Raw genomic sequence first — 14,419 nt, forward strand, 5'->3', positions numbered from 1 at the left:
TGTAACAAAAAACGTACTTTCTGATTGGTAATGACACATGAATCTCAAAAAAAATGATGCACAAGTGGTATCAATGTGGAATAAAATAAAAAATAAAAACTGTTTTTATTTACAATTGAGAAAAATGGCATATCCAAAGTATGACACTAATCAATAGAAAATACGTTATTGGCTAGAGCAGCAGCCAAACGTTTTGAAAAAAGCTTTTAATTTAGATTTATTACGTTTATGACAAGTGCGAGCGTGACCAATTGTTCCTGAAAGCAGCACGTCAGCATCGCAAGGCTCGTCCGCTGTTTTGCTGCTCTGTCCGCAGAGCATCCACATTTTTATACATACAGAGAAAATGCTCGCGTTTCATAGAGGCGTGTTGATTTTTAAACTCTAAGCGTCAATATTTGCTTTAATCCTACATTTACTGTACGCGGCTAGCACGGGGCTGGCTAGCTTGGTTAGCGCTCGTAAAAATGAGCTCCAACACTCAAGTCATCCAGGTGACAAACGTCTCCCCCAGCACAACGTCCGAGCAAATGAGGACTCTATTTGGGTTCCTCGGAACCATAGAGGAGCTTAAGCTGTTTCCACCTGAGTAAGTGTTCCCAACTAACGTCCTGTTTCTTCCGGTTTAACCTGACTCTGGCAGCTGAGGCCTGTAGCATCAAGCAGAGGCCTGGTTATTCTGTATGCTAATGCTAATGCTAATGCTAATGCTAATGCTTGAGCCTCGCCGTCACTCTTCTCATAAAAATGTCCAAAAGACATCGTCTTAATGTAACCTCATAAAGCCATGTTTGAGTTTCATGTACTCGTCATATCGGAACTATATAGTCAAGTAGAAACACCGTTTATAAATGAATAATTGCCTTAATAATTAATATAGTTTATTGCCTTTACAGCTTTAATATGAAATTATTATAGGATGTAGTGATGGGTCCATTTATGTTTAGCAACTATTTGTAATAGTTAAATAAAACCTTCCGAGATTTAGAAAATGTATATATTTTTGTGTTTAACTTGCTGCAAAAATAAATCAACGGACACTTTTCTTATCACCGAAGGTTTCCGACTAATAAACTAGTAAAGTTGTAAGAGGTAACAGTGACATATTTAAACAGCTTAAAAAATGTTTTGCATTTTTGAGTACTGCATTGCACATTTTATTTTTTTACTACCACAGAATATTTTATTTATTGGGATCACCAATTCATTGCTCCCCGGGTCTAGAGTAAACCTGTCTCTGTTGAATGCAAAGCATCACCTGTTGTTTTTTTCTGTATTGGGTATAAAGTAAAATGATTGTGATTTGGTTTTATTTGATCTCGTTAGATTAGACCTACCAAGCCCTGCCAACATGAGTACATAGCACCAAATGGATTTAACTCAGCTGGATGATTGTGCCTCTTGTATGAAACACACTTAGTCTGAATAAAAACAACTTGTAGGTTTTGAAGGTGTTGCAGAGATGACACTAACCAACGACTAAAGAACTGCTGGCGAAAGCCTCGTACACAGATGTACAGACACACAACTGTCACTGCAGACAGCAGTAAGCCTGGGGGTGTGAAGGAAAACAGCCCTTGCTTTTGTTTAAAAAATGTTAAGAACCCGGAATAAAGCAAAATATTGATATTGATGGATAATAATAAATTGCAGAAATCCGCTTTGACTCAGTTTTCCTGGCAGCACGATCTGACGGGTGGAAATGGGCATGTTGATTCTCTGATTTTGTATTCTTTGCACAACACATCTGTATTTTCTTCCAGTGACTCTCCCTTGCCTGTGACTTCCCGTGTCTGTTTTGTAAAATTCAATGAGCCCGAGTCTGTCGGCGTGTCCCAGCATCTGACGAACACCGTCTTCGTGGACAGGGCCTTGATCGTGGTCCCTTTTGCTGAAGGTGGGTGTCCGTTCTGTCTCTTTGCCATTCACGCGGCTATCTCCGCCTGTATGTCACATGTTAACGGCCTAATGGATAGAATTAGCTGAATCTGAACCATTCTTAGTTTTTTAAATTGTATTTTCTAAGGTTTTCAGTGCTTGGCGTGTTTAGGTATTGAAAAGGTAAAATGTACATTTTTGTCTGTGTCTTACAAACAGCTGTAAACTTCTCTCTCTGTTATTTGTTGTGGTTTTCATAGTGGACAAGTCATTTGCAGAGACCCCCTCCAGTGCTGGCTGAAAGTGGTCCTCTTCCGCCTTCAGGCGATTAAAAATAATAATAATGGCACCAGATTCGCAAGCCCCTTCTTTTTCTGCAGTAAAATATTAACTTGTTTTTTTTTTCCTCTCTGTTCAAGGCAACCTTTCTTAAAAGATAGCTGCACAACTCAAATCAAATGAACGGTTGGGGGGAAAGTGTGCAGAGTTATTTCACAAGTGAATGTCCTTGTTTTACAGATAATGATCTATGTCGTTAGTAGGCATACAAAGGTGAGGGATGACCCTGGTTAAACAAAAGATATCGCTATCAAAAAAAGGCGCCATCGTTGAGTCACAGTAGGACAAAATCACAGCAATGTGGACCATGTCAAGAATGTGGACCAGGCAGTTTACTCGCACAAAAAGAAGTCAGCCACATGAGTTTGGGCAAAAATATTCTAGGTTCTGCTTTACAGAAAGAGTTTAAGAATATTTTGAATTTGGCATATCTTGCCATTGAATTTGTGCTATTTTAAACATCGACTTTAAGATTCGACACTTAAAGTGAAGGAAATGTGGTTGTAAAGAATATAACTAAAACAAAATGGAATTGCTAAAATTCGGCCAAAAACCCAAAACATTTAATTGTTTCCTACAGCTAGTTAAATCTCAGACAACGTCAATAGGCACTTAACTGAGATCAGAACACTAGTTAGATTTGCATATTGTTGTCCTCACTGACTAGGCCATCTGCCATAAGCCGTACTAATTGCTAAGAATGTATTTATTACACCTCTGAGGTTGTTTTAAGTCCAACTTTGTCTTATTAAAGACCAGTTGTGCAAATGGAACAACTTTCATGATTCAATTTTACTCTGTTTAGAGAAAACAATAAATACTGGCTCTAGATGTTGTGTTTGTTGTTTCCAGGTATTTAATTCATCACATTTAGAAAAAATATATTTGGGACATCACACAGCAAGCTCAGATGATGAACTAGTCAGGTGTGCATGCTGGGGTATAGTATGGAAACGACATGTGGGTATGTTAAAGTGACAAGGGTGTTCATGTTGCTGTGTCGCTTTGCATAAAATCCCCAAATTTCCACAAGTCATAAGCAGTCGAAAAGCTCATCTTGAGTTTGCTGTAAAAATGCCTTTTGGAAATTGTCCCTCTCCATACATAGCTCTAAACGAGCTGAGTGACTCTAACGTTTAACAGTGGTGTTTCTTTTGTTGTTGTGTTTTACAGTTGTTTTTCCTGGTTCAGCCAGCCCTATATTCCAGGCCCTGCTGAAAATGCCACCAACAGTTTTGTCCTCCGCAGCCTTTTCCTGTTTCTCAAGTGTCTGTCTGTGTGTGTGAGTGTGTGTGAAATCAGATGTCTCTCCCTCCCTCTCCCCCCTCTCTCTCTCTTAAAAAAGGAGAACATTTTAAGATTAAAATTAGCCTGTTTTCAGATTACACAGCCATGGATGATCATCTGATAAGATTTTCTCTTTGATTTTGCTGTTTGGTTTCTTCAGCTTTGGACATATCTTTCATATCACTCTATCAGAATTGCTGTCAATAGCCCTTGACTGTTTAGCACAGATTATGTTTTTGTAGTATTTTGTGCAACATACCTTTGGTTTACAAATGTAGCATTACAGAAATGTGGTTGCCGATTGTTTTTTTAATAGTAGTGTCAGCAAGACGCTGAGTGCTTTTAGTAGAAGTTATGGTAAGTGATGTTGAAATGTATTCTTGTCTCCACATCTGAATCATGAACTTTGTTTTTTTTTTTGTTCTGTATCTCAATGTTTTTGTGTGCTTTATAGCGAAGCAGCCGGCGTGAGTCGCTTGTTGATAATGAAATTTGAGAGCACATCCCACGGGACAACTGGCTGTGCTTGCTAACGTTTGGTTCATGACTTAAAAAACAAGTACAGGTGATCAAATCTTGGCAGTGTTGACCACAATGTGTATTGTGATTATTTTTAATCTCATAGCTACTAATCCCACAATTACACTTTCACAAAAAAAAATAAATAAATAAATTAGGCATCAAGATTTACAGACAAGACAAAAAGTGGATTTTCTTTTTCATGTTTTTAACTACAGAGTAGTTAAACCGAGGTGGCTTGTCTGCAAGTCTTGTTTTAGTGTTGCTGACATTTTTTTTCCCCAAACATGAACTGAGATGTTTTTGTTTTTTTCTTAAGGGGTCATTCCTGATGAATCTAAAGCGATGTCGCTGCTGGCTCCAGCCAACGCTGTAGCAGGAATGATGCCAGGAGGAGGTCTTCTTCCAACACCTAATCCTCTGGTGTCGGTCAGTTTTCACACCAAGTTTGCATTAATAATATTATCATCAGAGCCGGCTTTTTACATTGGTCTTATAGACAGTTCCCTACACTCCTCAAAAAAATAAAGGGAACACTCAAATAACACATCCTAGATCTGAATGAATGAAATATTTTCATTGAATACTTTGTTCTGTACAAAGTTGAATGTGCTGACAACAAAATCACACAAAAAACATGAATGGAAATCAAATTTATTAACCAATGGAAGCCTGGATTTGGAGTCACACACAAAATTAAAGTGGAAAAACACACTACAGGCTGATCCAACTTTGATGTAATGTCCTTAAAACAAGTCATAATGAGGCTCAGTATCATGTATGACCTCCCTACAACACCTGGACATGCTCCTGATGAGACGGTGGATGGTCTCCTGAGGGATCTCCTCCCAGACCTGGACTAAAGCATCCACCAACTCCTGGACAGTCTGTGGTGCAACGTGACGTTGGTGGATGGAGCGAGACATGATGTCCCAGATGTGCTCAATCAGATTCAGGTCTGGGGAACAGGTGGACCAGTCCATAGCTTCAATGTCTTCATCTTGCAGGAACTGCTGACACACTCCAGCCACATGAGGTCTAGCATTGTCCTGCATTAGGAGGAACCCAGGGCCAACTGCACCAGCATATGGTCTCACAAGGGGTCTGAGGATCTCATCTCGGTATCTAATGGCAGTCAGGCTACCTCAGGCGAGCACATGGAGGGCCACGTGACCCTCCAAAGAAATGCCACCCCTGATTGTCAATCAGTGTTGCTTCCTAAATGGACAGTTTGATTTCACAGAAGTTTGATTTACTTGGAGTTATATTGTGTTGATTAAGTGTTCCCTTTAGTTTTTTGAGCAGTGTACATATATCGATTTTGACCTGTTCAACAGGACTTCTATTCAAGAATCTACAATTAAAAGCTATCTTTAAAACTTCTGTTTAATTGGTAAACATTGTACGATAAAATATATATATTTATTTTTTTAAAGATTTGTTTTGCGGCTCTTATGGCCTTTATTTTGTCATTGTTTTTCTTAAAAGTAGGCAGACAGAAAATGGGGTGAAGGGAGGTGGAGGACATGCGGGGCAGGTTGCCGTGGCCGGGACTCAAACCAGGGGACAGTCACGCCGAGGCCCGAAGCCTCTCTATACATGGGTCGCATGCTCTACTGCTGCTCCAGTGCCATGCCCACAATAAAATATATTTCCTAAAAAAAACATAGTTTGCAGTATAGTAGGCTGCTGCAGGCTTCACTTTTTTAAAAGCTTTTAAATAGGTTATTCTCATAAATAAACCTTTAATATACAACAGCATTTTAAGTACTGGGGGGTCCAGACCAAACCATAATCTCCTCTAGTCGATCCAAATGACTACAGTCGGTTGGTATTATTATCATGTTTATTATTAGGTGGTCGAAGGACACTCCTGAAGTAGAGAAGCAATGTCAGCCGTTTGGTCGTTTTTTTCGAGGTGGAAATACACTATATTGCCAAAAGTATTTGTCTGTCTACTTTTACACGTTCATGAACTTTGATGATATTCTTACCTTCTTATTCTATTAGTTCCAATTTGTTGACGGACCTACTGTTGCCAGCAATAGCAACTTTAACTATTCTGTAGACATCTTCCACAAGGTTTAGGAGTGCATGAACAACACAAACATATACACCTGAAGCCATGGAAGTGATTGTAACACCATAATTCATTGATTTGGTGGTGGGACCCAATACTTTTGGTAATATAGTGTATGTACTATATTAGTTAATATTAGTTATAGGCCAATATTGTTATCAAATGACTTTGCTAAGAGAAACTGAATTTTATGTTCCTGAGTGTTAAATGTATGAATGCTCAACTTTGCAGATAGGAGCGAACCCATTTGGAGGTCTTGGAGCTCCCAACATGGACCAAATAACTGCTATTGGATTTACGGGTCCAAACATGAACCACCAGGTAAGAATCCGCTAGTTATTGTCCCGGCCTGGAAAAATGTAATTCTGTTACTAAAGTATTATCATTCTCGTTTATTTCTCAGGCTTTTTCTGCAGACTTGCTGAAGCTTATGCAGTCTATTGACCCAAAGTAAGAAACTACTGATTTCTAAATTACTTGCAGTGTCATCAGCACTTCTTTTTAATCTAAAGGATTGCTGTTTGCAGACTGAATCCACTGGTGGCTGGATTAAACCTGACGCCGGGTCTAAAGGCAGACTCCTCCAACAAGGAGATAGAAGAGGCGATGAAGAGAGTCCGAGAGGCTCAGTCTCTGATTTCTGCTGCCATCGAACCTGGAAGTGAGTTTAGTTTTTAGGTGCCTTACACTTCAATCAGAACTACATTACTCAGACATTGATATATTTTAGGTGTTTATAGTTGAAGAACATAGAAATTAAGAATATCATATAAAAAAAAAGGCTGCGCAGTTGGTAGCACCGTTGCTTAGCAGCAAGAAGGTCCTGGCTTTGAATCCCGGTCTGGTGTCCTTCTGCATGGAGTTTGCATGTTCTCCCTGTGCATGCATGGGTTCCCTCTGGCCAAAAACATGAGTGTTATTTGGTCTCTCTAAATTGCCTTTAGGTTTGTGTGTGTGTGCATGGTTGTTTGTCCTGTGTGTCTGTGCCGCCCTGTGATGGTCTGGCAACCTGTCCAGGGTGAACCCTGCCTCTCGTCTGTACACTGCTGGATATAGGCACCAGCTCCCTCATGCCCCGTATGAACAAGCTGGCGTAGAAAATGGATGGATGGTTTTAAATTTTAAATTCCCTTTTGGATTATTTCCTAATTTAGTGAAATACACCTGTAGAAAACTCGTGTTTATTTTGTCTTGAATAGTGTACAAGAATTTCATTTGTTTGTGTGAGCATACAGTCGACAGTCTCACAGTTTAAATGTGTAAATCTTTCTTCTAAATGTCTGCAGGTAAGAAAGACAACAAGCGCAAACATTCCCGATCCAGCTCGAGGTCACGGCGCAAACGGTCGAGGTCGAGGTCAAAACACAGGTAAAGAAAACTGTTTCATTATTTTTTTAAAAAGCAGCTTTTTTTAACAACTATTTTCTTTAAAACATGTTGGTTTTTGGTTTTATTTTACACAGACGTTCCAAGAGCAGGTCTAGGCGAAGTTCTCATTCAAGGAGTAAGAGGAGGTCCAAGAGCCCACGGAGGAGGAGGACCCACTCCCAGGACAGAAGCCGTCGCAGCAGATCGAGGTCCAGAGTTAAATCTTCTCATTTTCCGTAACAAAACCTCTGCATTTCTACCACTGAGCCACTTTTAGATGTTTTGTGTAATTATTTATTTCTTTAACAGGGACAGGAGAAAGGAGGAAAAGTCCAAGAAAAGGTCCAAGACGCCCCCTAAAAGCTACAGCAGTGCCAGGAGGTCCCAAAGTATCAGTCGGTGGGTGATCTCCTTGCTGTTTTTACTGTAGGAAATGCCATGCATCATCTTCCTTGGTTTATCTAAGTTGTGTAGGTCTCTGCAGCCATTTCATTCTAATGTGTGGCTTTCAGGAGGCGCAGGAAAAGTCGCAGTACTTCCCGGTCCCCAAGGAGAAGGCCCACCAGGTCTCCGTCCCCCGGGCGGTGAGTTTCAATGTGCAACTTCTTTTCAATATAATTGACTGAAACGGGCCGACAGACAAACTAGATGTGTTGCTTGAACAGGCACAAGAAGGAAAAGAAGAAGGACAAGGACCGCGAGAGGAACCGGGACAGGGACAGGAGGGAAGACAGGAACCACACCAGAGAAGAACGAGAACGTTCCACCAACAAGAAACAGAAGAACAAAGACAAGGAACGGGAGCGGGACCGCAAATCAGACAGCGAGAAAGGAGATGTGAAAGTATGTCAGGCAGCTGATTCTCATGTTTAGTCCTGATCCTCAAATGTTCCAGACCGAAGCTGTTTTAGATCTTGGAATCGTGTTTACCTGTGTTTTTGTGTACAAACAATGCCTCCCAGGTTTGCTGAGTAACACACTGCGTTACAGGTTACACGGGACTACGATGAAGAGGAGCAAGGCTATGACAGTGAAAAAGGAGAAGAGGAAGACGAGCAGAGGAGCGAATCAGATTCTGTGTCGTCTCTCAGAGATCAGGAGGAGGTGGAGAGAGACGAGCGTCAAGTCTCCAGAAGATCCAAACTGAACGGAGACGATCGCCACCAGGAGGACATGGAGATGAGCGACTAAGAACTTTTTGTGCCACCATCTATCGACTCCTTCACATATTCCTACTATGGGCCACATTATGTCTGTGCCTGATCACTGTTAGCAGGTTTTAATCTTAACAGTAGAATCATTGTGGACTGAGGGTCTAGATGTGACCATTTTTGTAAAGAAAATAAGAAAGGATCAGGACTAAAATACAAATAACATTAAATGGGTTTCGAAACTATAATTTATGCCCTTTTGTTTAGAGATCATGATGATTTTTGGTTTTAATGTGGTGTAGTTTTTCTGAAAGCAGAATATTCAACATTTTCAGTAGGATTTTTTCTTATTTGTCTGGATTAAATCCTTTCCTTATTTTCATTTATCAACCAGCATCATGTTTTAACAATCCTAACAAAATCCTAACTTTGTTTATAAAAGTCATAATAAAGCTTTTAACCACATATTGTACATATAAACAGCCTCCAATACAGTTTTAAAGGATATAAAAGAAAAAGTGGCTTAATCTCTACAATGTTGATGTACTAATGTATAAACATTTTTCAGTTAAAATGAATTCATTATGTCATTTCCTGAAAAATATGTGTGCTTTTGAATTACTTTAGCTGATCAACACCATGTAGGTTTTCCTGAGGCGTAATGCGGATCTTCACTTTTTAGTACATTTTATGAATCCAATGTTGCAGTTTTTGCTGTACATTTGATATAAATCCTCACAAAAACCAACAAGATGAATTCAGGAAGAGGTGCCAGATAAATGTAGATATTGAATTGGGTAAAGAGGCACACACTAGCTGAACGTTACTGTATTATGGAATGTCCTGGAACAATGAAACCTGGGTTTTAAATAAAAACACTGTCTAAATAATTGGGTTTCTGAATAACTGACCCATGAGCACAACAGGAACATCCTGCAGACACCAGTAATTACAAGAGGAGCTGGGCCTGCGCAGCATATCTCCAATCTGCCACCAGCAAAACATTAAGATATATTTTATATTGTCAATGCAGTGAGCCCACTAGCCACACAGCTGTGGAAAAGTATTTGCCGCCAACAGTTTTTGTTTTTATGTTACACTTAAATGATTCAGATCATCAGAGATGTTTTAATGCCATAGAACGATACCCAGAGTTGAAACAAAAAGAAGTTCCCAAAAGATGATTTAATTAATGAAGGGGAAAAACGATCCAGACCACCCTGAACCAACTGTTACCAACACAGATGGCAATTTTCCACACCCAGGCCAGATTTCTGACAAATCTGTACAGTAGGTCACTTCAAATAGAATCTGTCTGACAACATGAAGTTGGCTACAAAATCTTCAAAAGCAACACATTGCCTGATTTAAATAGGCTCAGATGACAAAGTTATTTCTAAGGCTTTGGGATTCAGAAGTGACTAACCTTCCAAAATGACTCCAGAAGCTCCTCGAAGACTCATCCAGCAGGTCACAGGAAGAGGGGCTCCTTTCTGATTTAATTCAAGATGAATGGCCTGATTAAGTTCATGCCACTATATGGTTTGGACCAAAACCATTCAGAGGTGGACTCAGTGAGCTCTGGATCAATGCCCTGCTGAACAACCCAAGTGCTTATCCTTAAGGTCATGAACTGAGGGCCAGCTCCAGATATACCAGGATGCACACCTTCCAAAACTTTCCACACAACATTTTCCCAAAAGTCTTGGAGATCAAGATGTTTTTGCAGGTCAGCAGAGGTTCTCGTGTTAGAACTCTTCCAATGTTGCCATTTTTACCCGCTCTTTATATTTTTCACATAAGATCAGGTCGGTTTAGCTAAATGACATTATCATCTCATTTTTGTATACACACGTCATCCAGATATCCAAATGTACAGGTCCTTCTCAAAATATTAGCATATTGTGATATATTTCATTATTTTCCATAATGTCATGATGAAAATTTAACATTCATATATTTTACATTCATTGCACACTAACTGAAATATTTCAGGTCTTTTATTGTCTTAATACGGATGATTTTGGCATACAGCTCATGAAAACCCAAAATTCCTATCTCACAAAATTAGCATATCATTAAAAGGGTCTCTAAACGAGCTATGAACCTAATCATCTGAATTCAACGAGTTAACTCTAAACACCTGCAAAAGATTCCTGGGGCCTTTAAAACTCCCAGCCTGGTTCATCACTCAAAACCCCAATCATGGGTAAGACTGCCGACCTGACTGCTGTCCAGAAGGCCACTATTGACACCCTCAAGCAAGAGGGTAAGACACAGAAAGACATTTCTGAACGAATAGGCTGTTCCCAGAGTGCTGTATCAAGGCACCTCAGTGGGAAGTCTGTGGGAAGGAAAAAGTGTGGCAGAAAACGCTGCACAATGAGAAGAGGTGACCGGACCCTGAGGAAGATTGTGGCGAAGGGCAGATTCCAGACCTTGGGGGACCTGCGGAAGCAGTGGACTGAGTCTGGAGTAGAAACATCCAGAGCCACCGTGCACAGGTGTGTGCAGGAAATGGGCTACAGGTGCCGCATTCCTCAGGTCAAGCCACTTTTGAACCAGAAACAGCGGCAGAAGCGCCTGACCCGGGCTACAGAGAAGCAGCACTGGACTGTTGCTCAGTGGTCCAAAGTACTTTTTTCAGATGAAAGCAAATTCTGCATGTCATTCGGAAATCAAGGTGCCAGAGTCTGGAGGAAGACTGGGGAGAAGGAAATGCCAAAATGCCAGAAGTCCAGTGTCAAGTACCCACAGTCAGTGATGGTCTGGGGTGCCGTGTCAGCTGCTGGTGTTGGTCCACTGTGTTTTATCAAGGGCAGGGTCAATGCAGCTAGCTATCAGGAGATTTTGGAGCACTTCATGCTTCCATCTGCTGAAAAACTTTATGGAGATGAAGATTTCGTTTTTCAGCACGACCTGGCACCTGCTCACAGTGCCAAAACCACTGGTAAATGGTTTACTGACCATGGTATCACTGTGCTCAATTGACCTGCCAACTCTCCTGACCTGAACCCCATAGAGAATCTGTGGGATATTGTGAAGAGAACATTGAGAGACTCAAGACCCAACACTCTGGATGAGCTAAAGGCTGCTATCGAAGCATCCTGGGCCTCCATAAGACCTCAGCAGTGCCACAGGCTGATTGCCTCCATGCCACGCCGCATTGAAGCAGTCATTTCTGCAAAAGGATTCCCAACCAAGTATTGAGTGCATAACTGTACATGATTATTTGAAGGTTGACGTTTTTTTTTATTAAAAACACTTTTCTTTTATTGGTCGGATGAAATATGCTAATTTTGTGAGATAGGAATTTTGGGTTTTCATGAGCTGTATGTCAAAATCATCCGTATTAAGACAATAAAAGACCTGAAATATTTCAGTTAGTGTGCAATGAATCTAAAATATATGAATGTTAAATTTTCATCATGACATTATGGAAAATAATGAACTTTATCACAATATGCTAATATTTTGAGAAGGACCTGTATTTGTTGATCTGAAGCATTGACATGTGACAAAAAAAAACAAAAAACAACAGAAAACATCTCCAGGGATGCAAATAATTTTTCACAGTATTGACTGTAAATATAATTAACTTTTTTTTTGCATTTTTAGATTGATTTGTCCACTGTGCTGAAATAATAAAAGAACCTAAAATGAACTCCGAGCAGACGTCCTCTCAGGCACATATCAGTGCGTCGCTACATGTCAGTTAGACACAGTCCCTTATAAACAACACTTACATACTTAAATACAAAGCGTCAACTGAACTGGTAGTTTTAAATTCTACTCTTACATCATGTAAATAAAGCTCACCTGCTATGCCGCCGTTTGTTTTCCCTTCAATGCCCTTTGACTGATGGAATATCTCAAAGTCACCTGTTGCGTCAGATTTGGAGAAAACATCTCCAGGGATGCAAATAATTTTTCACAGCACTGCATCTCAACTCTTGAAGCTGAAACTCTCAAACATGTTTTCTAGATAGAAAAATATTCACATCTGCAGTGCATTTTGCAAAAAAAAAAAAACCCAAAGAAAACTCCACTTGTAGCTTCAAAGGCAAAACATTAAAATGAACTAATATAAAAACATTTTTATTGTCAAACAACATTAAGTTTATGTGTTTTGTGAATAATTAGAAGTCATATAAATTAAACAGCAGTGTTTGCCATTCATTATTTGGGAAAGCATGATGTCCGCACAGTTAGATATGAGGATTTTTTATTTTTTAGTATATTTTATATGAAAATAGTGTTGCAGACTCAAACAACAGTTTTTGCTGTACAACTGAGATGTAGTTTGATGAAGAAACTCCTACAGAAAACATTTAAAATTTGAGCAACTGGAATCAGGAAATAAAAATAAAGCACAGAGATGGATGAAGACGCAGGCCTCCACTAATTCAACTTAACTGTGGTCTACAATGACACGGAAAAAAGAAAACTGGATTTGAATAAAAGCAACATTTGCTGCAGACGCCAGTTTTTTCAAAGAAGATGTCGTCAATTATTCTTTTCAGGCAGTCTTTGTGGATGTTTTGTACTTTTTTTTTTACACAGCTTTTAATAAATGTTTCAACATATCAAAAAAAGGTGCGTGGTACATTACTGAAGAAAAGATGACCGAAGAATTCAGGGATTACTGCTCATTAAAAGAAATATACGTACAAATATGTACCAAAACTTACAAACCAATAAGAGTTTGAGATAACTCCCCAGATGCTACGTTAAAATAAGAAAAATTACCCTCTTGTCAGTTCAAAGTATTAAAAAAGACAAACCAATACCCAAAAATCAACAAATATACCGCACAGAGGAAAAGCCTTAGTTCTATGTGTTAAATCTGCATGTGTGCTGTAATAATTAAAAACTTTAAAATCTGTTTTCTCCATATAGAACCAGTTTAAACAAGTTTGTTACATGGTTTAAAAAGGTGAAATAAAAAACAAAAGGCTTAAGTAGCACAGTTTAAGACTCAATGCCGCTTATTGGGACTGATGTACCGTAAAGATTGACATTTCAAAAGCTGATATAAAGATTTTATATTACAAAACAAGTGTCTTTAAACTGAGGAAGAGTAGACCTGGAAAATCTAAATAGAGTGAACAACGCCAGGCCTGTAAAAATCCTTGCTAAACACAAACAACACATTTCTGTTATGTGCAGAAGAAAAACTCTTTTAAAACAAAAAACATTTGATTTTGACCTAAAAGAGCTCTCGTTTTATCAAAAGTGTCCTTTTATCCAGTAAATATCAGTGATTGGTGAAAGTTAATCATTAAACATAAAAATTATTTTATACCTGGAACCAGATATTTACATACACTGTATGAAAAGACAACCATTTTTTTCTCTGTCTGACATTAAATCAGACTAAACTTTACCTGTTTTGAATCAGCTAGGATAGCAAAAAATATGTCTTATTTGATAAATACCAGAATAATGAGGTGAATATTTTTTTATTACTTTGATTAAACTCATAAGATTACATAAATTAAGATTATTATGCCTTTTTAACAACTTGGGACAGCCCAGGTGAAGTATTTGTAAGTGTTTAATGGTTAATACATAGCATCTGAGCACAGGGGTACGCAGCATCATGTTTTGGGTTTTTTTTTACAGCAGGAGGGACTAGTGTACTATGTAGGAAAGAACATTATGGGGAAACATTGAAGCAACGTCTAAACACATCAGCCAGACAGTTAAAGCTTTGGCACCAATGAGTTCCTAAGGATACGGCCAAATAAGTTACATAGTGGCTTGAGTCAATATTTGGGGGAGAGGCCCTGACAAA

The 14,419-nt window shown here is 39.2% G+C and overlaps 1 protein-coding gene across 2 annotated transcripts; it reads left to right on the plus strand.

Annotated features, from left to right (window-relative positions):
- Positions 1-246: 246 nt before the first annotated feature.
- On the plus strand, positions 247-9,512 carry LOC124874079 (serine/arginine-rich splicing factor 11-like). Of its 2 annotated transcripts, XM_047375272.1 has the most exons (12): positions 247-589; positions 1,764-1,897; positions 4,343-4,452; positions 6,335-6,424; positions 6,507-6,553; positions 6,631-6,764; positions 7,390-7,471; positions 7,567-7,680; positions 7,781-7,870; positions 7,984-8,055; positions 8,137-8,314; positions 8,462-9,512. In XM_047375272.1, the coding sequence occupies exons 1-12, from the start codon at positions 468-470 to the stop codon at positions 8,660-8,662; spliced, it is 1,374 nt and encodes a 457-aa protein (XP_047231228.1). In that variant the 5' UTR covers positions 247-467; the 3' UTR covers positions 8,663-9,512. The 2 variants fall into 2 exon arrangements, with proteins under 2 accessions (XP_047231228.1, XP_047231229.1); XM_047375273.1 differs by lacking the exons at positions 247-589; positions 1,764-1,897 and adding an exon at positions 1,913-4,069.
- Positions 9,513-14,419: the final 4,907 nt, after the last annotated feature.

The sequence above is a fragment of the Girardinichthys multiradiatus genome, chromosome 9 (assembly GCF_021462225.1).
Source record: "Girardinichthys multiradiatus isolate DD_20200921_A chromosome 9, DD_fGirMul_XY1, whole genome shotgun sequence".
In the NCBI taxonomy this organism is placed as follows: domain Eukaryota; kingdom Metazoa; phylum Chordata; class Actinopteri; order Cyprinodontiformes; family Goodeidae; genus Girardinichthys; species Girardinichthys multiradiatus.